The sequence below is a fragment of the Gracilinanus agilis genome, chromosome 4 (genome assembly GCF_016433145.1).
Source record: "Gracilinanus agilis isolate LMUSP501 chromosome 4, AgileGrace, whole genome shotgun sequence".
Lineage (NCBI taxonomy): Eukaryota > Metazoa > Chordata > Mammalia > Didelphimorphia > Didelphidae > Gracilinanus > Gracilinanus agilis.
The window spans coordinates 408,585,418-408,610,321 of NC_058133.1; the positions used below are offsets into that span (position 1 = coordinate 408,585,418).

The window sequence follows — 24,904 nt, forward strand, 5'->3', positions numbered from 1 at the left end:
GATTTTACCATAGTATATCAGTCTCTGTGTACAATGTTCTTCTGGCTCTGCTCCTTTCACTCTGCATCACTTCCTGGAAGTCTCTCCAATTTGCATGGAATTCCTCCAGTTTATTATTCCTTTTACCACAATAGTATTCCATCACCCGCATATACCACAGTTTGTTCAGCCATTCCCCAATTGAAGGACATCCCCTCATTTTCCAGTTTTTTGCCACTACAAAAAGCGCAGCTTGTAGACAACCTATGGTAGGATTTTGGTTTCTGATCCACTCTGCTATTTGCTTCCGTTTTATGAGCGAGTTCATCCCATTCACATTCAGAGTTACAATTGTTAGTTGTGTATTCACTGACACTTTTGTATCCTCCCCTAGACCCACTCCTTCTTATTACACTATTTTCTTTTACACCAGTGGTTTGCTTTGAGCCAGTATCCCTTATCCCCTCCCTTGATTGACTTCCCTTTCTGCCTCCTCCCTTGTTGTTCCCCTCTTTTTGTTTTTTAAAGACCAAATGAATTCCCCTACCCTTCTTCTCCCCTCCCTTTTTTGGCCTCCCCACTCCCCTGCTCCCTTTGGTTTATCCCTTCTGACTTTCCCAGTAGGGTTAGATAAGAGTTTTTTATCCGGATGGATAATAAAGCTACTCTTCCTTCTCCAGGTTGATTACACTGAGAGTAAGGTTTGATTATGCTCTCTTCCTCTCCTTCTTATGGTATTATTTATCCCCTCCCTTCCCCATGCCCTCTTTGTGTGTAATAGAATATCTTATTTTTCTTATTTTCTTGGATTTTTCTTGGTGTCCCCTACTATTCCCCCCCCTCTTTCCCACCCCCCATGTCTTCTTAGACCATTTAGTATCCTGTCCTCTCCCTGTGTGGGGGGTCAGGGAGGGGCTTCTTCCTCTCGCGTTTTAGTGAGAGCTGTCTCACCCCTTTATAGCGTGGAAATGCCCCGATTCTGTGTACCTTCAATGCTGCGCCCTGTTGTGGGGTTCCTTCATTCTTCTGGACTCGTTTTTATTTTCCCCTTAAGGAGTCCTGTATGCTTCGGTCAGGAGAGATCGAGCAGCTGCTCCTTACTCTGCCGCCATCTTAACCGGAAGTCCTCTCAATTGGTTTTTGAAGTCTTTTTTGAGCTCTTTCAGAATCTGTGTTTAATCCAGATATATATATATATATATTTGGACTTTGTGTGCTTTTGCTATGTTTTCATTGTCTCCTGTGTCTGTACTTTGTTGTCTCCATAAAAATTCTTTAGAGTTAGGTACTTTTATTTTGTTTGTTCATTTTCCCATCTAATTATAGGTAGCCTCTGTTTTCTGGGAACTTGGGGTACCTGCTTGAATTTCAGTCCTTCCTTGATGCTATTCCCAGCTTATTTTCTGGGTTTTTACCAGTTTCAGTTCTTGGAGGATAATATAATGGTCTGAAAGTTGAGAGTTCTGAGAGCCCTCTTCCCCCGCTGATTCAGTTGACCCTTGAGAACCTGACAACTCAAAAGACTTGATCAGGTCAAAAACTACTTGTATTTCAGCCTCCATCCAGCTTAGGTGTAAGTTTTTGGTCTTGTTGTGTACTTGTTTTAATCAGGCATACCTTTGATTGCTCTGTCCTGGAGCTCTTCCCTGAACTTAAGACAAAAAGATCTGCCCCCCCCCACCCTTACTACTATCAGCCAACCCAAACTGTGAACTATGTTCTCTTCCCAAGCCCAGTCTGGGATTCCTGGCTTTGCTCTGGACCAGAGGCTGGCAATGTATGGCTCTCGAGCCATATCTGGCTCTTTCTGCAGGAGCCATAAAGTCAATTTTTTTCAGGTGCTGTTACAGGAGCATGCACTGTTACAGGAGCATGCACTGTGAGCACTGTATGGTTCTCACGAAATTACATTTTAAAAAATGTGGTGTTTATGGCTCTCACGGCCAAAAAGGTTGCCGACCCCTGCTCTGGACCCACAGGGATCAGCCCACTTCAGCCTAGATTACTTTGGGCTGGGACTTCAGACTTCTTCACAGGTTTGAAATTTCCAGGAGTATGGGTTGACTTGTACCTCTATTTTCCTAGACAGTATCTCAGGGTTTGAATGTTGCCTTTGATTTAGGTCCTGGATATGGGATAGTAGATGTGGGGCGGAGATGTGTGGTTTTCTCTTCCCTCCTTGCTATAGATTCTTGCTGACTCTGCTCCCCTCTTACCCCAGTGACCCAGATGTTCTCTGCCTACCTTTTTGGGTTTTTCTTTTCTTGAACATTGTTACACTCTGTCTCCTTGTTGGTTCTTTCACTCCTATATTTGTATTGTGGCAATTTTAATATTGATTGAAGAGGATTCTCGTGGTGACATGGAGCTAGTCTGGTTTACTGTACCACCTTGGATCCACCCCAGAAGTATCTGTCCCCCTATCCTTTTGTAATTTAGGCCCACAAAAATATTGACTTACCTGTTGTGAAATTTAGTCCATAATATTTCAGTCCTATTTCTTTACCATCACTTCTTTTTATTTTTTGATCTGTTCTGTGTCTCCTTGTTTACTTTTAGAAAGAAATCCTTTAATGTTGTCATTGTTATTTTATTGTTCATGTTTGCTGAATTTGTTTACATTTTTTGGTATTTCTATTGTCTGGGATGTTTAGGAAACACATCATTTGCCCAGATCTGCCAACCCCACCCTCAAAAGTCTTCAAACATTTTTTTTTTATTGAATGATCTTTTTTTCTTTTTTTTTTTTTTAGCAGTTGGGCTCAGGTGTGCAGGGTTATGTAATGCTGGTTTATACATCTTGAGCTCCTTTCCTCTTCAGAACTATTATTCCATTCCCTCCTGTGATTTTTGGTGGATGCACCATTGTATTTGGAGGGTCACTTGCAGAATTCTTATTACTGAAATTATTAAATTTAACCAGTATGTCTTGAAGTTTTCAGCCTGGGTTTTATTTTGAAAATAGATCCTTTTAATTGTTACTTTTCTTGCATTATATTTTATGCATCTTATATTATGTTATTCAACTTTTCTAATAAGTCATGTTCTTTTAGAAGACTTAAATCCTTAAATTGTCTATACATACCCTGCCTTTGAGAAGAATTTATTTTGTTTTTATGGAGATCATTTTTTCCTTTAACATTTTTGCTTTTGGCTTCCTGATGGTCTTTCAGTTCTTTGTATTTGCATTCCCAATAATTAATTCTTTTTTTTCTTGGGTGAGAATTGCCTTCATGCATTTGAGTTGTTCTCTTCTCTCAATTATTTCTGCTGTGAAGGGCACCATAATTTTAAATTTCTCCTCTAACTCTTTCAGGAACATTAGAAGGAATGGCCAAGTTGAGTATTTTTTGCAGTTTCATTACTTTCAACCTTACTGAGAGAGCTTGATGGATGGTTGGGGAGGACATGTTAATAAGTGAATCTGTTAATGAGTAGGTATCACCCTTCATGGTATTAGTTCACCAGATTTTTATTCCATTTTGGTTATAAATGATCTACATCATGTATATAACTGAAATTGCTTTACCTTTTGAACATACTTTTGTTTTCCAGAATTTTGTTTTTTCCAGAGATTGTGAGGATTTTGAAAAAATGTCTAATTCTCCATTTTGCTGGTCATGTGACCTAGGTGATAGTCTATATGTATTTATTTTTGGGAGGGACTCTGGATATGACATCCTTGTCAAATGAATAACAATTGGAAATATCACCAGAAGTATTGAATCATGTTAAGCCTTCACCTTTTTCCTATCAAGAAAGACAGAAATAAAAAGGAAGTGGGAGTTAACTGGAAGAACAGCTAATATATTACAGTTGGACAGATTAAAAACAAATGAGTTGACATTAATTTTCATTCTATTTCACAAAGTCAAAAGAAATATTATTTTGTTAGCCACTCATTATAATCCTCTTGATAAGTACTTGCAAAAAAAAACACACCATGAAAATAATTATAGCTGATGTACTAATATCTATTATAGAAGATATAGTGAAAATCAGGTAAGAACCAAATATATCCCTCCCCATAAAATCGACATGTAAATAATCTGCAGCTTTAAAACAAAAGAGATCCCTGACAAAATGGCAAAAAATATTTTGCAAAATGTGGTTCAGGAGTGAAAAATAAGACCATAGGCTTCTTCAACTTATACTGAAGCTTCAGACCTATATATGAAGAGTAGTTCAAGGAAATAAAAGATGAAGTGAAGGAAATGCTGAACATTAAATAACATCACAAAAATAAAATTCATTATATTTTAAGGAAATTACTATTTATTGATGTGGGAGTTATTTTTTAATCATCTATATTTTATAATCTGAAAATGAAATTCTTAGAAATCAGTGTAAGTGAGAAGAATATGAGTGATACAATGAGCTGCTGATATAAATCTAATTTAAACTGTTTATATTAGTTATACTAAAAATAGGATATGTATGGAGATTTTAACATATTAGTATAATTTAAAAAGATCCTACAAATTGTCTCTGTCAACAAAGAATTGGCTAACATGAAAAAGAGAACAGCTTACGATACTACTACTTTTGAAAATAAATTTGTTTATAAAACTCATGGAGAAAGATGATGGAGTATTTCTGGATAATTCCAAAGCTGTGGAAGAAAAATAAGTTTAATGAAAGCCTGACAAAAGATTGAATTAAAGTCATTCTGAGATTAAGATTGAAACTGAAAGGGCGTGAAATAGAATAAATGGAAAAGATCTGTAAATATTTTTATGACAAATTCATCATCATGAACAGGTGATCTGCTAAATTTATGGGTCAGAATCACAGTCCTATATGTGATTCTTGAGAAAATAGAAAATGGTAATGGATACAGTAAAAAAAGCAAAGTAATATGACTAGATCATTTATAATGAGAGAAAGAGGTCCATGTTGGAAGTAATTCAATTTTGAGGTGATTGAGAGATCAAGTTTAGATATAAATGTAATAGAAGTTGCAAAGTATAAGGAAAAAAATTTTTAGATAAAACATAAAAGAAGTTGCAAAGTATAAGGGAAAAAAATTTAGATATTGTTATCCCACCAAAATCAACCAAAGAAATAAAAGCTACTTAGTCATATACCTACTTCACCATCTTTATAAAAACATTTTTATTACATAGAGGCAAAAATATGGCTTTAAAATCTCTATATATGCATTTTTACATGCCTCAGTAATCTGTCCTTTTCAGTATCTGCCCACTACCTCCTCCATGATCTGTAGACATGCACAGCCTGTGTAGTCTGAGACTTCCAGTTTCCAGATTAGTACATTTTATAAGATTTGACAATGACTCAGCAGAAGTCATGAATCATGCTAGGTGTTTAGAATGTATGGGGTCCTGAACAGGGTTGATGAAATAGATTTTAAGAATAGATTTCAGTAATGGGGGTTTTGACCAGAGCAATTCCCCCCCAGCCACTTTTCTCCTTCTTTTCTCAGGTGGTTTTCGTTATGGTACTTCAAGATTAGGGGGCTAATTTTCTCATGCCACAACTGTCAGAATGTGTGGCAAAATAAGGGGAATTACACAGAAACTTTCATTATTGCAGAGGTTTTTAATACTATTCTTATTCCTATTTTATCTTATTTAAATCACATAGTTAAAGCTCATCAATCTATTATAGAAGAATCCTTATAAGTGTTTAAAAAGTACTTAATTAAATTTCTTAAGCATTTATAGTTCAAAAAAATAAATTCCCACATTGGCCATGTCTAACAATATGTCTCTCTCTATACTTCAACTTCATTAATTTTATAGAAGAAAGTGAATGTCATGTTTTATCTTCGGTTTTCTGGACATATGATTTATCATTGTTTTGAACAGAGTTCTAAATTGTTTTTTATACAGCAATGTAATTTATAATTTGGTCTCAGTTCTGCTCGCTTTATTCTGTATCATTTGATAAAAGTCTTCCCCATTTCCTTGGAAACTTTCCACTAAATCAATTTCCTAAAGCACACTATAATACTGTGTTAAAGTTCATATGCCATTATTTGTTTTGCCATCCCTTAAATAGGATAGCTCTTTAATTTCAATCCTGTAGATTCTCCTCTTGGCTCTTTCTTGACTTTTAAGTCTTCAAGATCATTCCTTAATAGTCTCATCTTGGAATTCTCCTTAGACCATCAACCTGAAACATTTTTAACACCCCTGTGGGGAGCTCACCCTGGAATCTCTCCCCTCTAGTTGCCCCCTCCCATTCTATTAATTTAATTATTTTAAGAGTTTCCTTTTGGTGAGGGTGTCAGGCCTATCTGTCTGTCTTCATCCTCCTCCTTGACCAATTTCTGACATTTATTTCAGCCACATCCTCTTTCGTGTGTTATTTTCTCCCATTAATTTAGTGAACTTTCTGAGGATAGACACTGTCTTTATTTTTGCTTTTATTTGTACCCACATTGCTTAGCACAGTTCCTGGTAATATTAGAAGAATAATAACTACTTAATCACATGCTTGGTTCTCCACATTTATGAAAAAAAGCCCTTTGATTTTGTAGAGGTAAAATATAGTTTTAAAAAATACATATATATTTATCTTTCTATCCACTGACCAACTGAACCATAACAATAAAAAGGAAAAATAATAGTATGTGTATAGTAAATGCTTAACAATTATGTATTTCCTTCCTTCTTTTCTCCCCTTCTCTGCTTCCTTCCTTTCCTTCTTTGTCTTATTTTCCATCTTTTTCCTGACTTCTTCCCCATGTTCTCTTATTTTATTTCTTTTCTCTCTCCTCTCCTTCCTGTTATCCTTCTTAATTTTCTAACACAAAAAATAATATAAAAATTTTGTATATAGAGATCTACTTCCCATTTCTTTTATTTCTTTGAGGTATATAGCCTAACATGTAGCATAACTGGGTCATAGTAAAGAAAAGTTTAATAAATTTTGTGGCATAGCTTTATATTGCTTTCCAGAATTTCTAAGCTAATCCTTAACTCCACCAACAGTACATTACTATGCCTATAAAACATAGCTTTTAATAACTATATTCCAAAAAGATGAGTTCTGTTCACATGCCCCAGATTATTTAAGGTTCTTCAAAAGGCATAACAACAGAAATAATGCAATGGCCAAGCATGGATTTAAAACACCAATAAAGAAACGTCATCCACCCCTTAGCAAAAAAAGGTAAATGACAAAAGTTCCAAAAGGAGCCATAAATTTCAAGACACAATATGTTGGGTTTTTGTTTGTTTGTTTGTTTGTTTAAGCCTTTAGTAAAACAGGGCTTGTGGTAGGTCGTAGAGAATAAATTAATGAGTACTGACAGTTTTTTTTTTAAAAGAAAGCGACATCAGTAAAATATTTAGAAAGCATACAGAAGAAAATCAGAATTAAAGTGGAGATGCAAAATGTACAGGAAAATTTTGTCACTGCTGGGTTTAAATTTAACATACTTAAAAAAATAAAAACCTACAACATTCCTTGTTTTGTATGTCATCATCATATATAGCAAAGGTCAGCAACCTTTTTGGCCATGAGAGCCATAAACGCCTGCGGAAGGAGGATGGAGGCGGAAGGCATTGGAAAAAGAAGGGCCCCATGGGGCACATCCTGGGGCTCTGCCCAGACTGGCCGGTCGGGAGGTGGAGCCAGATATGGCTCCAGAGCCATACATTGCCAACCCCTGATATATAGAATTGTTCATGTTTGTTGATATTTGTTAAGTTCATCCTAAAAAAGAGTTTGACTTTTAAAAAGACAACATATAGGGGGCAGCTAGGTAGATTGCGAACCAGACCTAGAGAGAGGAGGCTGTATGGCTTCTGAGACTTCTTAGTTCTGTGATCCTGGGCAAGTCACTTAACCCCCATTGCCTTGTCTTTACCACTCTTCTGTTTTAGAACTAATAAACAGTATTGGACATGCTATTAGTATGTTGCTACATGCCTCATAATAGGAAAGTAGATCAATGATCCATTTAAGTTTGCTATTTTCCAGGTACTATTCATAACAATAATAGTAACAAATTAATCTTTTTCTTTTTTATTTAAAGTTAATTTTATGATGTTTTTAAAAGTTATCGCTATCCCTGGATTCATAGAGGGGGAAAAACATGTTTATTGTAAAGAAATAGGAAATGAAATCAGGAGATCTGAGCAATGAATTTAATTTCTCTGAAACTAACATTCTTCATCTGTAAAATTTTTAAAAGAGTTGTATGATCTATTAGATTTTTCCTTCTTATTTTGGCATTATGTAGTACAGAAGTAATTGGAAATTTCCGTAGGCTACACCAGAATCATGTAGGAATTAATCAGTCAGTAAGCATTTATTAAACACTTACTATGTCTCAGGCACTGTGGGATACAAGAAGAGGCAAAAGATAGGCCCTGTCCTCAATGAGTTTACACTTTAATGGAGGAGATAACAAGCAAACAAGTATCTAAAAACATACTATTTACAGGATAAATAGGAAGTTATTAAGAAAGTGGATGCATTAGAATTAGAGGGAATTGAAAAGGCTTTTTTTGAAGATGGTATTTTAGGTTGGACTTAAAGGAAACCACAGAAGACAATTGTTGGGAGATAAGGGGGGTGAACATTCCTGGCAGGGAAGACTATATCCAGGAAAAAAATGCCTGGAGCTGAAAAATGGATAGACTTGTTTATGGAATGGCAAAGAAGCCAATGCCCATTGTTCAAAAAGTATTTGGTTGGGAGTTTGGTGTATGAAGATTGGAAAGATAGAGGGTTAGGTTGTGAAGAACTTTGAACAACAGAGAATTTGTATTTTTTCTTAGAGGCCATTGGGAACCCCTGGAATTTGTTGAATTATGGCAGTGTGGAGCTATGCTTTAGGAAAATCTCTTTGGTGACTGACTGGATGATTGGGATAAAGGTAGACTTGAAGTAAGCAAATGTATAAACAGGTTATTGCTATACTCTTCCCATGGTGGCAAACTTATGGCATACATGCCATAGGTGGCCCACAGAGCCCTCTCTGTGGGTATGTGCACTGCCCTCTACCCCCACCGGAGTTCATTACAAGAAAGGCAGAGGGACTTGGGTCGAGCTTCTCCCCTCCCCCATTCTACTGTACCTGATGACATTTTTCATATCACCTGACCCTCTGCCCAGCAGCTCAATTTCAAATCACGAAAGAGTGGTTTCTCCCTTCCCTGTGTGAGGGTAAGGAAAGGGGAGCATGGCACAGCAGGTCATGAAGGCTTACCATCACTGGTCTAAGTATTAGGTGGTGGCAGTCTCAGAGAAGGAAGATTGAAATTGATATCCCTTGGCAATAGCTGATATGTGGTGAGTCCTAGGTTGTGAGCCCTAGGTACTGGGAAGAGAGTAGTGCCCTCAAAAGTAATAGGCATATTTGGGATGGAGTTACAGGGAATAATGAGCTCATTTTTTTACACAATGAGTTTTCTACAATTTAAGATGTCTGAAAGGCAATTGGAGATATAAGACTGGTATTCAGTAGAATAGTTATGGCAAAATTATCATAAATAATTCCTTTTGCTTTTCCTCTTTTTGTGGGTGTATGTAAGGATCATGTTAAAACATAAATTATAATAATTGTGGTTACTTTTTCCCTTTTATTGGTCATTTAGGTTTATAGGATAGGATACATAAATACTTATTTAGCACTATTTTAATTCCATGTTTCTGAATTTAATTAGAAGTAGAAATGAATATAAGATACAAGAATGAAATATTTATTAAGCTATATATATATAGTTCCTTTCATAAGGGCTTGATGCATACTTTGATTAGATATAAAAGAAAGCTTCCTAACAATGCAAACCATCCCAAAGCTATATGAACTACTTTAGAAAATAATTTCCTCTTACTTAAGGCTTTAAACCAAAAGCTGAATGACCCCGTTAATGGAAATGTTGCTGACAGTTTTTTTTTTGCTACAATATGGATTGGATTAGATAGTTTATAATATCTCTTCCAATTCAGATTAATTTATTTCATTAGCCAAGTGGAAATATTTATGCTAAAAGTTTTTTGTCCAAGTCCAAGTGCTCATAATTATATTGAAGCTATTTTATCAAACTGAAAATTTGCTCTGCTCCTCTACTCTACTTAAGAAATTAAGATCCTTTCCCCTTCCTTCTGGAAATATGTCTATACATTACTTTTTACATGTTATATAATCAGACTTTTCAGCCTTAAATGAAGGTTACTAATAAGATTTTTTTCACTCCTAATTTCTTAAGCACAGATTGTATATGTCTCTCTCTCTCCTTTCTCCTCCAAAATAACTTTAAAATGTATCCAGTTACATTTTATCACATTTCACTTTCATTTTTAAAACTACCATGTAGAATACTTTAGAATTTAATACAAGGCAATATCTTTTAGGAAAGCAATTAAAGGATGGGAAAAAACCTGAACCATGCAAACCTATCCTCAAGGTGGAATTCAAAACGACTAGATCTGGGTAAGGTTTTACTTCATTGCCAGCATTCATTGTCTATGATTATTCAACATGAATTACTTTTTATTTGTTTATTTTTAACTATTCCACATCCTCTAGTCTACTGTACTATTTGTGTTCTTTTGGTTTAAAAAATTATGATAAGCATAATAATCATCAATAATTGAAACATATTAGTATGCTATTTTATAATTTTGATCATTGTTTTACTATGTTTCTTGAAATATATGAAAATTTTATCTGGCTAACTGTTAAATTATTATTATTATTTTTTGTAAATCAGTTTTAAATACCAACATCTGGTTTATTTACTAGTAAAATTTTGGAGAAAATAATACAAAAAGTTAGAAATTAAATCTCAGTGGTAATCTCTTAATTTTATTTCACTATAAAATATGTATTTCAATAATTTTAATGTATCTATTTCAAAACTAACAAAAGAAAACCTGAAAGCTACAAAAATTGTGGTAATTTAACACCTATGTAAATAATTCTTAAAAGTGGTATTGAAAGTTATGTATTCAAGTCATTAAGTATTTATTAAGCTCTTATATTACCAGACACTGTACTAAGCATTGAGGATGCAAAGAAAGTGAAAGAAAAGTGTTCCTCTGGTGTTGACCATTATGATAAAGGGGTTACCATTTTGATTTTTGTTTCATATACATACCTGCCAAACAAAAGACCCTTGCTTTCTTCCCCATATGCCTGCAGGTAAAGTCTCTCAATAATAGGGAAATGTGAGATTGTTTGTTTAGCATAACTGCTAATGGAGCCAACCTTTCTTTTTCAAATGTTTACTTCTTCTAATTCAACTTCATTCTCCTGTGACCCAAGTCAGTCAAAGAAGCCAAGGAACTTGAAACAATTATTGTTCTAGGCGAACTTAGTATCTTCCACTTTGGATCCCTGAAATATGTAAAAATAGTGGAAATAAGAGAATCAGAAGAAAGACTGTTTAAACAGTTGCCCTAGTCAAAATAGTTTTTTTAAGTGAATTAATTACATTTGAAATTTTTATGAGATGATATTTATTTTAATTAGCAATTCAATTCAGAAACTTATGTGTACCTGAAAAAGATAATTGTTTAGAAAAAAATGTTTCCCCTCTCATACTCTATTCCATTTTTCTTCCTATGTAGTACTTGAATTTACAGATTGAGGTTCCTCAGAGATGTTAATAACAATTGTACCAGATGGCAGCAATAATTTTTCTTTCCTAAAATTGTATATGACAAATAGCTTTGCTGTTTTGACTGGCAGGTATTGAAATTACTGGTTAGAAATAGGCCTACTTTCCTAGACAGTCTCTTCCATTTATCTCTTTAATCTAAGATAGATAATATTACTTATCTTTGGATTGTAATTTTATTCTTCATTCTAGTTCTTTTCTTATCCTTCCTGATATAGACGGGAGCTTTGTTTCCTTTAGAAGTAGAGATTTGTTAGAACTCTTCAAATCTTCTATACTTTTCTCAGCCCATAGCTTCATAGTTAAGTTATTCAGTTTTTCACCTGAATCATAAGGCCCTCTGTAGTAGAAAAGAACCTTAAAAGAAAATCTAGTCCAAATTCCTCCCCAGCCTGGGAAACTCTTCTAAAGCTTTAAGCCTCTGTTTGAAAACTTCTAATGTTGAGGAATTAATCCAAGAGCTAGTTGATTTCATTTCCACAATGCTAATTTGATTCAGCATTATCCACTCTAGCCTATTGTAAGCTAGACAGTTTTCACTAATTGCCTCTCCTTTTTATTTAGTATTTAGAATTGTCTACATTATGGATCTCCATATCCTGAATATATTTGATTCTGGGGACTTCTGGGACAAATGTCAAAAGCTACTAATTTTCAAATATTTAGTCTCATTGGGGCACTACTTAGCCTTTCTTACAGTCATTGCTTTTTAGCATACTGTATACATTTTGTAAAGATTTGGCTGATTTAACTTTGTAGGCAATAGGTTTTAGCAACAGAGAACTGCTTGCTAACTTGACTACCTCGAACTCATTTCCTATTGGAGTGTTTTCCAAGCTTAAAGACTTCAGAGCCTTTAATCATTTTTCTAAGCTTCTTGAGGATTCCACATATCTGTATATTTAGGAGAATATTGTTATTCATACAAAAATTTGCTTTGGTCCAACATTAACCTGCATTTTGTTGTGATGAGATTATCTTCACTCTTGGAAGCCAAAAAGCTTATTTTGTAAATGTATAACCATCCTCATTACATTTTGATAAGTATTTCTGGAAGCTAGAAAATATTTTTTCACTTTAGTTTGAAAACATCATCAACTTTTCTTGTTAACAAATAATTGCTTATTTTAAAAACTGTATTTTTGAGGTAGCTTTATTTTTCCACATCATTTCTACTTGTTTTGAATGTTTTTAGATTTGGGAAATTCATATTGACTGTTAAAATGACTTCCAAGAATTTAGAGAATTTGATGAGTTAGGACATTTATTACATCATCAGATGTTATAGAATATTTAACATATTCACATATATATGTCACATATTTATATATACACATATGTCAGTAAGCATATGGCAACTCATTGTACTCATTGAAACCCAGGAGATATGACCAAATTTTTTTTCATGGGAAAAATTACTTTTTATCAATTTACCAAATTGTATAGACAGTTTTATATTAAGGGCAGAGGAGAATAATCTCTAGTCCAAACAACTTATAAGACAGTAAAAAAAAAATAAAAAATGCTATATGTTGTTAAAAATCCCTTTTACCCAGACACCTTGAGTTAAGTTAATAAACATAAAGCAATAGTTATTAATCTTTCTTCTATCTTAGTATTCTATTGTAGCCAGCTTTAAGACTTCTTTCTACCTTAACAAGGGCATTTTCACTTAGCCTTCCCTCCTACTATCCATACCCTTTCAGGAAAAGTCATTGTTTATATTATGAAGGCTATTTTAAAACATTTTAATTATCAATGATAGATATCAGTTTAAGAAAGCAGAATTTTGTATTAAATCAAATATTAAATGCCTACTATGTAAAAATAAAGGACATGATAGTTATCTTTGATCTTATTTTTTTGGAAATTCTTTTAAAAATGATTTTCTACCTCTGTTTAACTTAGCTACAACTACAATGGATAATGAGACATACTTTCAGTCAAATTTAAGGGCAACTACCTAGTCTAATGTTCTTCAGTTATTACAACTCTGACCTAGCCTTCCACAAAAACTAAAAATCTGGTCCAAAAATTAGTGTTTTTTCTTTATTTATAACTTTATATCCTATTTCTTTAACAGTTTAGATTTTCAGTGACCTACCACTGCCACCTAGAATGACTATTTTTTTTTAGAAAAGCTAAACATAATGTAGCTTAGTTATTCATAGATTTATAGGTTTATCAGATAACAACATAACCTCTTAGGTTCGGTGTAGTTTTACTTTCTTTTGATAGCTTTGTCCCCCAGCCCCCATTCTATACTACTAAAGAAATTGCACATCTCCATTTAGATAAAAGTATCTGAAAAGTGCTTCTAAAGTCAACTTGGTGATGTGACTTCAGAGCCTTTAATCATGTCCCTTCCTGGGGAAAGAACTACCACTACCATATGGTATGGTCATTAGAAAACCAAGGGTGCTAGATAAGTAGTCTTGATTTATAACAACTTATGTGGCAACAAGCTATATTCCACTTGCCTATCATTATTACTCATTATGGCTTCCATCAATTCAGAGGAAAAATAGCAGCCAAACTTTTTTTTTCACGTGTTTATCAGATGACTTCAAGTATGTTCCTTTAAGATTAAACCAAGTCATGTGCATTGTTAATTGAAAATCAGTTTTCTTAGATTGGCAGGTTTTAATTTTTACACTTTTTCATTGCGAAATATGGAAAAAAGGATTCTCTGGCCATGTTCTTTTCATATTTTCTTTATGAATAAAACATCTCCATTCAAAATTTTTGGACTAATAACTTTTTTCATATATTTTTATAAAGGTTTAAAATTTTTTTTACTGGTTTTATTAAATTACAAATGCATTACTAAAATACTACAAAATACTTAGATGAAAATCCATTAAAACCCATTATTCACAGTTACATTTAACAAGTAATATTATATTGAGGGTAACGTACAGTCTTCAGATCTCTTGGTGACTTAGGGGGTATCTGTTTCAAGCATGTGAAGATTTCTCTCAGTGGAGTAGGGTAAAGAGCACAATTTCTTCTAATGGCCATGAAAGAAATAGAAGCAGGTGCTGCAAAGTGCTGTTAGCTTAATCAGACATAGAAGATGTTAAGGTCATCCACAGCATCTACAGCCAGCACTAGTCATCCTGACTTTGTCTTACCACTGGACTTTGATGACTTGGAAAGAGAATAAGACTGGTGACTGTGCAACTTTACTTCACTTAAATCCAGTTCAGGCACAAGTCAAGACATCATCCCCATAATGTCATTGGTCCTCTTAGAAAATGAAAGGTGAACAAGAAAAAGTAATTATTATACCATGATGTTCATATCTCCCCAGCAATTCAAGGTAATAGTTGTTTTAAAGTTTGTAAAAGTAACCCTTTAAAATATTAGGTAATATCCTTCCACATCTCTCTTAGAGTTAAAAGCATTAATAAGCATGTATAAGTATTATTATAGATTGATAATTGTGAATTACTTTCTACTTTTTGTAATTTAATTGATATAGGCAAATTTGATTTTTATTAAAAACAAAACTTCAGATAATGTTCAATTGGAGCCCAGAAGTTTTTCATTGTAACAATGTTTCTCATTTCTCTAGGATATGTTGTTTTATTGCTATTTAGTTACACTTTTCAAATTAGTCAGCATATTGTTATTGAATTTGCAATTACATGTTAATACCCCCTCCCAGAAAACTTCAAACAATTTTCATAGCATAAGACACTTTTGCTTAAAACAATACAATCACAGCTTAATTATTTACCTTAATCTTCACCAAACTGCACAATCTAATTAATAATTCTTAAAATAAGTATATTATTAGACAATATCCATGCATATGTAAAGAATAACAAATAGTGAGTGATGATTTCATTTTTCAGATATATCTTTACCTGGACATTATATAAAATACTGGAATAGAACATAATAATCTAGAAGAAAAAAATTCTCAGTGTAATTTCCCTAAATATTTTACTATAGATTAAAATATATTTAAATTAACTCCTAAATAAGTGACAAATAAAAAATCTTTTTGTCTATAATTCGTGTTCACAGCAATCTAGAAGTATCATCTTGATTATTGATGTTCTACCTTATAGAAAGTAATTGCATATTAATTTTATCAAAAGTTATGATTGTTAAACTTTTTGGAATAATTTTGCTCCTATACCCAGCAACCTAAGATAAAATTTTATTCTTATCCCCTATGATTTATTATGTAGTTATTAATAAAATTCATATTGTAAAATTCTCCAACTTTTTCCAGGCCTTTTTTCATACTGAAATGGATCTGTGACTATTTGAGTTTTCCAATAATGCAGATTGAAAACAATTCATGCTTGCTGATCCTTTGTGACTATCGATCATGCAATTCAATAAGTTCAACATACAGGGCTCATGCATCATGTTAATGTTCATCCTTGCTTTATTCTAAAGATACCAGTCAGGATTTCTACCTGTAATTCTTCAACCTAGCACTGAACCAGTCTATCTTCTCTTCTTGCTACAAAATTTTCTGACATTATTTATTCCTATATTCTTTAATACATGTCCTGACTCACATTCACCATGTCTCTTTCCATTGTTCCTTCTGTGTGATATTTATTATTCTCTGGAGACTGTTGTGTTCTATGTTTCACTGTCCAGTGGCACTGTTAAAGGTTTGATATTAAAAAAGATAAGTCTGTTTTCATAGGAAGCTTGAAGGTCACTTTAAGAGCTTTGCATTTTCCTAAAGGCAATTCAGCCCATTTTCCTTCTCATGTTCAACTCAAGACTTTTTTTTGTTGTTTTCTCTGCTGTGTTAATAAGGTGCACATATTGATTGATAAATTCTGTAGGTTGTCCAGCCAAATGCCTGTTAAAATTTGGGGAACAGGCATTCTCCATCAAATTGTTATTTCCTTTGTGGAAAGTCAGATCAAATTCTTATGAGAGATTACTGATTTTATGAAGGGGGAATTGAAACATTTGGAGCTTGATGCCATCAGTAAATATTATCTTTAAACGTCTGGAAAATTCAGTATGCACAGGGAATCATTTCTATTTGGACTCTGTGAGGGATCTCCAGCATGATGGCTAATGCTTTTAGTAAACATTAGTCCATTTTATTCTTCATTTGATGTTGGTATTCAGAGGTTTGTTAAAGTGGATTATTTCTATGATTTTTTAAGGAATTTTGAATGATTTTGATATATGAACAGGAGACACCTTGTTGGGAAAAGAGCCTATAAAACTGCATTTTGTTCTAGCAAATCAAATGCTTTTTCATATTCGACAATTAGTGAAATATTTTATTCTTTTTATCTTCCTATCATTTGTGAAATAACAAAAATGTGACCCATTGTTGAATATCATTTGAGAAAACCTTGTTTCATACTAATATTCCCATAAAACATTCCCTTGATTTATGTAAAATGATTATTATAAATATTTTGTATAAATGGAAGCCTAGGTTTATAGGTCAGTAGTTATTGATACACTCTAGTAACCTTTTATTGGCATTAATAATTTCAAAATCTTTTTCAGTCTTCAGTACTGAAGTACTTCTCCTTTAGGTACTTTGAATATTAGTTTTCCAGTTCCTTCTCAATTATTGCCTTCAGCACTAGTCTCTTTTATGAACATTTAGTCCAATTATGTTACCTTTCCCCTTTTGTTCTCTTTCTATCTTCCTTTTAAGTATCCTTGAGACTATAAAATTAGGATTTATCTTTAATGGGGAAAACATTTTTATTTTATTTATATATTTTTGCATATATTTTGTCTTCCTTACATTTTAATCCTCAGATTCCCTTGGGATAACTTTTTTTCTTGGATATCTTAACTTTCTTTTAAAAAATCCATATGCCTCTTATGCTTTTTTAGTGATATGACAAGTGGAAGTAGTCAAATTAAAATTTGTTGATACTCTAAATATGACGTCTTTGTCTATGACAAATAGAAATATTTTTTGGGGAACTAAATTATTTCAACCTTGATATCCTTCCTTTAGACAAAATTGAAGGAAAGAAGAAACTTGTAGGAAAATAAGATAGCAAATAGGTCCTCCTTGGGAGAGTAAAAAAAAGAGGTTGTGGAATGGGTTTGATAGAACAACTAAAATTAATAAGAAATATTATATAATGGATTATTGTTATCATAAATAGCAATTTTGATGATAAGTATTTGCAAAAAGACTACCTCAAAAATAATTGCAGCTTTTGTAGCAACATTGAAGGCTAAGAAACAAAGAAATTGAGAAATTCTATGAAGATTATTTGTTGAGACTTTACTATTGAAATCATGCACTCTGAAACTTGATGACTTCCCTGCAGAAAGGAACATAAGCTTACTGAAGAAATGTATAGGAAAACATGGTTTATGCAAAAAATGAGAGAGCTTAAAGCAGTGATGGCAAACCTTTTAGAGACAGAGTGCCATCCCCCCCCCCCACACAGACTGAGTGCCACCCCTTGTCCCACACCTTACATCAAACAGGGGAAGGAGAAAGCGCTTCCATTGGGCTGTTGGGCAGGGGGGCAGGTGATGAGAGGCACAAATGGAGAGGGGGAGGGGAGTAACCCAAGTGCTCTGTTCCCCTCCAGCTATGTGCTACCCTGTCAGCTATGCTCTCCTCAAACCTTCAAGCCTAATTCCTCTCCAACCCCACCACAGACTCAACAGGCTGCTGTCTTCTCTGCACCCTCAGGTAGCATGTGAGGCCCCCCTTTTCCCCTTAGCACCTTCCCTAACAGCCCTGATTGGTGGATATTTTTATGAAGAGGAGGATTTAGAGATTTCAACTCTTCCCCTGTTCATAGTAGGTAGATGCATCCCCATAACTTCACTAAGCAAGGGAACCCTGGCTGACTCACCCTTCTCTGGTACTTTTAGAAATAGAATGTAAATGAGCTTATGAAACCCAGCTTCCTCTCACAGTCTCTGGCTAGCAAAACATAAATTAGCATGGGGCAGCTGGGTAGCTCAGTGGATTGAGAGCCAGGCCTAGAGACAGGAGGTCCTAGGTTCAAATCCAGCCTCAGACACTTCCCAGCTGTGTGACCCTGGGCAAGTCCCTTGACCCCCATTGCCTACCCTTACCAGTCTTCCACCTATAAGCCAATACACAGAAGTTAAGGGTTTAAAATTAAAAACAAAACAAAACAAAACAACATAAATTAGCTCAATTGTGTTTTCAGTGGTTCTTTCCCCTACTGTAGACCTGGTCACCATAATCTTGATGATATATTTAGTTAGCAAGGACAAAGAGACATATGCTGTCAAATGCCTTAAGGAGGATGGATTCTTGTTTATAGATAAAGAAAGAGTATAGAAAGGGTAGTTGGAGGCTTAGTTGATAGAAAACTTGACTTGGAGACAGGAGGTCTTGGGTTCAAATTTGGCCTCAAACATTTTCTAGCTATGTGATTCTGAACAAGACACTTAACCCTAGTTACCTAGCCCTTACCACTCTTCTGCCTTAGAACCATTGCTTAGTATTGATTCAAAGATGCAAGGTAAGAAGAAAGAGTAGAAGTATGCCCCTTGCCTTAACAAAAAACAAAGGTCCAAGCACAGTTTGATGCCTTGCAGTCAGGGAATAATTATATTACCTTGAAACATGAACTGTTTGACCTTTAGAGATTGGGATTTGAGAAAAATAAATTAGGTCACATAGAAATATTGTTAATATGTAATACAATTCAACATTAATTTTCCTTGCTTCCTTGACAGTTTCAAACATATTTCATGAGAGTGTGTGAGAAAAAACCCCAACATATCTGACTTATGTTCACGGTAGATCACGTCATATAGTTGCAAGGAGGGTAGTCTCCTAGAACAGTATAGTGATACCATGCAGTTAGAGGTTACTTAGTAATAGACACGATCTGGTAATTTTTATATATTTTTAAGTGTAATCCAAGATGCTATTTATAAGCCAAGAAGGTCTAACTAATATGTTGGCTGTGTCAGTGCAGTTAAGGGAAACTGTAAGAGATATTGTGGAAATATAAATTTAAAGACTGCATATAAATAGTGTAACTTAATATAATGTTTTTAATTTAACTTCATTTTTCTAATTTTTGTTTTTGTATCTGCTTTTCCTGCTATATCTTACTTGGTGAAAATAAGAGGGCCAATTATTTTTGTTGTTTTCAAGAAATATTTCAAGGATTGGTGATTTTGCCATGCATGAGAAACAGCTTGTTGGAAGAGAACCTTTAAGATAATAATAGTTAGCTACTGAATCAAATGCTTTTTTAAATAGTCAACAAACAAGCTAAGTGTGAATCTTATGTTTTCAACATGCTTTAGTCAATTATATGACTTTAAAGATGGTAGTCTGCTTTGTGATATCAGTTATAAAAGGAGACTTCCTGTTCTCTTTGAATACCTCCAAGTAAACTCATAGTGTGTGAGTAGATTTTTGTCACCAACATTTTATAAAAATTATGCATTTATAGGTCAGTAATTTATATCCTGAGTTGCCTTTTTTGTTACAGTGCTTTACTAATCCTTTAGTGTCCTCCCCTCTTTCATATGACTTGAGAATCAATCCCATTGCACCCTTATAATTTTGTCACCTCCAGCATTGATCTCTGTATAGAAACTTTAGTATAGCTATTTTTCTTATTCTTGTTTACTTTAGTGCCAAACCTACTTTTTCATGCAATACCTTGGGAACTCTGAAGTGTAGAGCCCAAATGTGGTATCATTAATGGAAAAACAAGTTTGATGTAGAAATTTTGTGAGCACTTTTCCACTCTTCATCTGTTTTTTTTCCTGTTTCCATTTTCACTCTTCAGTATCTTTAGAATATATGTTTTTATTTTTATTTTATTTCATTTTTACTTATTTTTTAATTAATTAATTTTTATTTTTAAATATTTTTCCATGGTTATGTTGTCTCCCTTCCCTCTTCTCTCCCTCCTGGTGCTGACAAGCAGTTGTACTGGGTTACATATGTGTTATCACTTGATACCTATTTCAATATTATTTATTTTTATAATAGAGTAATCTTTTAAAACCAAAACCCTAAATCATATACTCATATAAACAAGTGATCAATCAAGAATATATGTTTTATGGTTGAACCTGTCACCAAGCTATGCTCCTACCTCTCGTTGCTATGTAGGGTACTATTCTTCATACTATTCCCTCATTGTTGTTTATAAAATTTCATAAGTGAAATTTTATTCTGAACTGACATTGCCTTTGCCTTTGGTTTTTACCCTCTGGTTTTCAGAATTAGATTATGTTTATTGATGGAGATTATTCTATTAGTTTAACTTTTTTTCCTCAACTAATTTTAAACTAGTTAACCTTAAATAAAGGTGATAGCTTGTGCCTATAAATTCTTTTTAAATCCCATTCCCATTTTTGAACATCTTTAGTTTTTAAAAATTAAAGTTTTCTCAAATAAGCACCATGTCATCTTATTTTTAGTTCAGCTTGGTACTGAATTTGATCTTTGCTATAAATTATTCTTCTGGCCAATCAGAAACCTGATGTGGAAATGATTCCCACAATACTAAAATGTCATTTTCTATCTTAAATGTAATCAGTTTCATAGCCATACATTTGTATGTAGAGAAAAATTTATATTTCCCTCTTTATCTTTCTATTTGTCTATCTATCTACTATCAGCTTGTCCAGTACCTTCCAACTCTCCTTTTAATGTAAATATTCATGATATATTGACATTCTGTTTCATGTCTACAAAGCTTACATTTATATAGCACTTACCATGTGCTGAGCACTGTGCTAAGAGGCTTACATTTATCTCATTTGGTCCTTACACAACAACCCTGGAAGGTAGATGTTATCATCTCCATCTTACAGATGAAAACTGAAGCAAATATGAGTTAAGTGACTTGCCTGAGGTTACACAGCTGGTAGTATCTGAAGTTGAGTTTGGTCTTCTTGACTCTAAGACCTGTGTTTTGCCTACTGTGAGACTAGTTGCCCACAAAATAAAATGAATTTGGCACAACTTGTTCTTGATTAAAGCTGTACTTATTTTTTGGTTATTTCTTCCTTTTTAGATATTCACCAGCTATCTTTTTCATTAGTCATTTCTGTAATTTTGCTAGGACTTTAAATTGTTCCCTGTCCTGTTGTTTGAATATCTCACTCTTTCCCCCTCTATCCCCTTTTAAAACAAGAAACATTTCCTCTTTACTTTCTAAGGCACTGTCTAAGGCACATTAGAAAACTGCAGATTGCTTATCCAGTTCTTTACTACTTCTTTGGTTTCTTGCAATAAACTTCCCTTGGTGCTGGCTTCAGTTCCACTCAGAGATTGTCCAAGAACAGCATATATAATTGGTAAAAATTGTGGTTTCTCCCCTTCAAAATGCCAAAAACTAGGCTTCCCCTTCCCAACCTTGTTACTACCTAAGAAAAAAAAGCTACTGTCTGGGTTGAAGAAGACTTCTTCTCTTCTTTCTCCCACATTATTTAAAGGAATTGTAAGTATTTTCTAAAAGGCCAATTATGGTGTTTCATTATTCAGCTAATCAAAGACGTTTTTTATTAATTGGTATATGTCAGGAATGTCATCTGGGCCAAACTAGCAGAACCATACTTTAAAATCGTGTGACTAAACACTCTAGAAAAAATTGGTCAAGTTATCAAAAGATTCCTGACACTCAAAGCATAATGCATGATGTCAATGTAATATTGTTCCTAAAAGGAAAAATTGTAGTTAGGTGAGAAACTTTTAAAAAATATATATTTTCCAAAAATGCATTTTTAAAAACTTGGAGTTTCAAATTTTCTCCCTCACTCCAGCTTTTCCCCACACTTTGAGAATGCAAATAATATAGTATCAATTATACATGTAAAGTCGTGTAAAAATTATATTAACCATATTGGGTTTTTTTAAAGGCAAGAAAAAGTGAAAAAAGTATGCTTCAATTTACACCCAGAGTTCATCAGTTCTCTCCCTAGAGGTGGATAGTATTTCTCAAAGGATCCCTTAATCCTTTGGAATTGTCTCAGATCACTGTATTGATTAGTTTACCTGTTTCTGCTCACTTCACTTTGTATCCCTTCATATAGACTTCCCAAGTTTTTCTTAGAACATCCTGGTTGTCATTTCTTATATAGCACAGTAGTATTCTAATCACAGTCATTTACTACAGCTAGTTCAGGCATTCCCTCCAGTTGATGGACAGTTTCCAATTCTTTGCCATCACAAAAAAAATCTGCTATAAATTTTTTACATACGTCCTTTTCCTTTGGTCATATTGCTTTGGGATAGAAACTTAGTGTATTGGTGGATCAAAGGGTATGAATAGTTTTAAAGCCCTTTGGACATAGTTGCATATTTTTCTCCAAAATGGTTAGAACAGTTCAAATCTGATTTTCCATATCCACTCCAGCACCTATGATTTTCTTTCATGTTAGCCAATCTGATAGGTGTGAGGTAGTACCTCATAGTTGTTTTAATTTGTTGGGTTTCTTTACACAATAGATATTTAGACCATTTCTTCATCTTACTTTGATATTTTAGGCAGGAGTATTTTTAAAAGAGATATATGAGCCTCTTCTTCTCTCTCCCTATTGAATCAGAAAATTTTCGGGTAGGTTGTGATCTCTCCACATTCCTCCCTTATTTTCCTCCTAGTCCTGCTAGCTCAGTCATACACTTGTTGTTGCATCCTAAATGTTAAACAGGTAGCTTTTACATTTCATGGAATCCAAGGAGAAAAGGGAAACCTTGACTCATAGAGTTCACATGTCGGACACTAGCCATGCTATTCTATTCATTCACCTTTGGTTAGATTTTTTTGAAAGCTGTAATAAGGCTGACTTCTTTGGAGTGCTTTAGAAGTCAGAACATGGGACCTCATATTCACTTATGTAATCAAGATAAGGTGAGCCTGAGGACATTGAGGTGTCTCAGTAGCCTGAGAGCCAAGTCTGAAGATGGGAAGTCCTAGGTTCAAATCTAGCTTAAGTTTCTTCTTAGCTGTGTGACTGGGCAAGACGCTTAATCCCCATTGTTTAGCCCTTACCTCTCTTCTGCCTTATAATCAATACATATTAATTCTAAGAGGGAAAGTAGGGGTTTAAAAATTGATAAGATGAGGTTTTAGTTTTAAAAATAATTGTGGAACTAAACACCACAGAGTCCTTATGTGGAATCTTTAACTGAAGCTCAGATTAGGACTCTAAACATTTTTTCTTTCTTGCTTCAAAAGAGGGCCATATGAGTTGAGGCTTGAACCCATAGTAGAAAAAAGCTTTCCTGGAAAAATTCTATTTCAAATTTGTTATGGGATGATAATAGTAATTATTAGTTTTCTGATTTCAGAGTATATCATACTGTGTTTGCTGGATTTGATTTTTAAAATTATTTTTATTATATTTATTTATGCATACAGTATAAACTCCTTAAGAATAGGGACTTCTTTTATTTACCTTTCTGATTCTATGTAGCATTGTATATTAGATATATTAAATGCACACTATATATTAAATTAGATAGATTAAATTCATACCAGTGAATAAATGATTAGATTTAGTTGCTGAATGTGGATAGAAATATAGCAGAAAATAAGGAACATGCTTCCTTTACCTCTGTTCATAAGATGAATCAAATATTTATTAATCACCTACTATATTTTCTCCACTGTACTAAGAACTATGAGAGATATAAACTTTGAAAAATGGGGTATAGAATGTATTCTAGTGACACATGACTCTGATTCTTGGAACAAATTATAGAATATATAGGATAATATGACTAAGACTGATAAATTTATTGACATTGATTCTAAGAAATTCAGAGAAGGAAAATAGTATTTTGGGTTTTGTGAGTCAGGCATCCTTCATGCAAAAAGTATAACTTTAAAGGGAGTGGGATATGTTTTGCATAGGTAAAAAAGAGAGGAGGGCATTTTAAATATTGAAAATAGCATGAACAAAGGCAAGTAAGGTAGTTGTCATTTTGCTATATTCTCTCTGAAGTTAGAAGTTCAAGTTTGGAAGTAATTGATAATACAATCTCATAGGTGGGATGGACCAGGTGATGATGGGTTTTTAAAATTTATTGGAGAATTTTAGACTTTAAGAATTATATAGGTAAGGAATAATAAATAGTGTGTTTTAGGAAGACTCATCAAGCCACATTGTAGATGGTTTAGAGAAGAATCTGGAACCAGAGGCAATTGCTCAAACCCGGTAATGAAATAATGGGCATCTGACTGAACTAGTAAAGAGAGTCTGGACTGAGTAGTAGTAGAATTATAGCAATAGGCATGAGAAAGAGATGAACCCCAGCAATACTTCAAAGGATGGCTTAGTAGGACTTGGTTTTTAAAATTAAATACAGAAGGGGGAAAAAATGAAAG

General features: G+C 33.8%; 1 protein-coding gene across 1 annotated transcript in view; it reads left to right on the forward strand.

Annotated features, from left to right (window-relative positions):
- STXBP5 (syntaxin binding protein 5) overlaps nucleotides 1–24,904 on the forward strand; it is a 252,000-nt gene that overhangs the window by 109,314 nt on the left and 117,782 nt on the right. Inside the window, 1 exon segment of the mRNA XM_044675457.1 lies at nucleotides 10,315–10,393. Coding sequence (XP_044531392.1) covers nucleotides 10,315–10,393 — 79 coding nt within the window.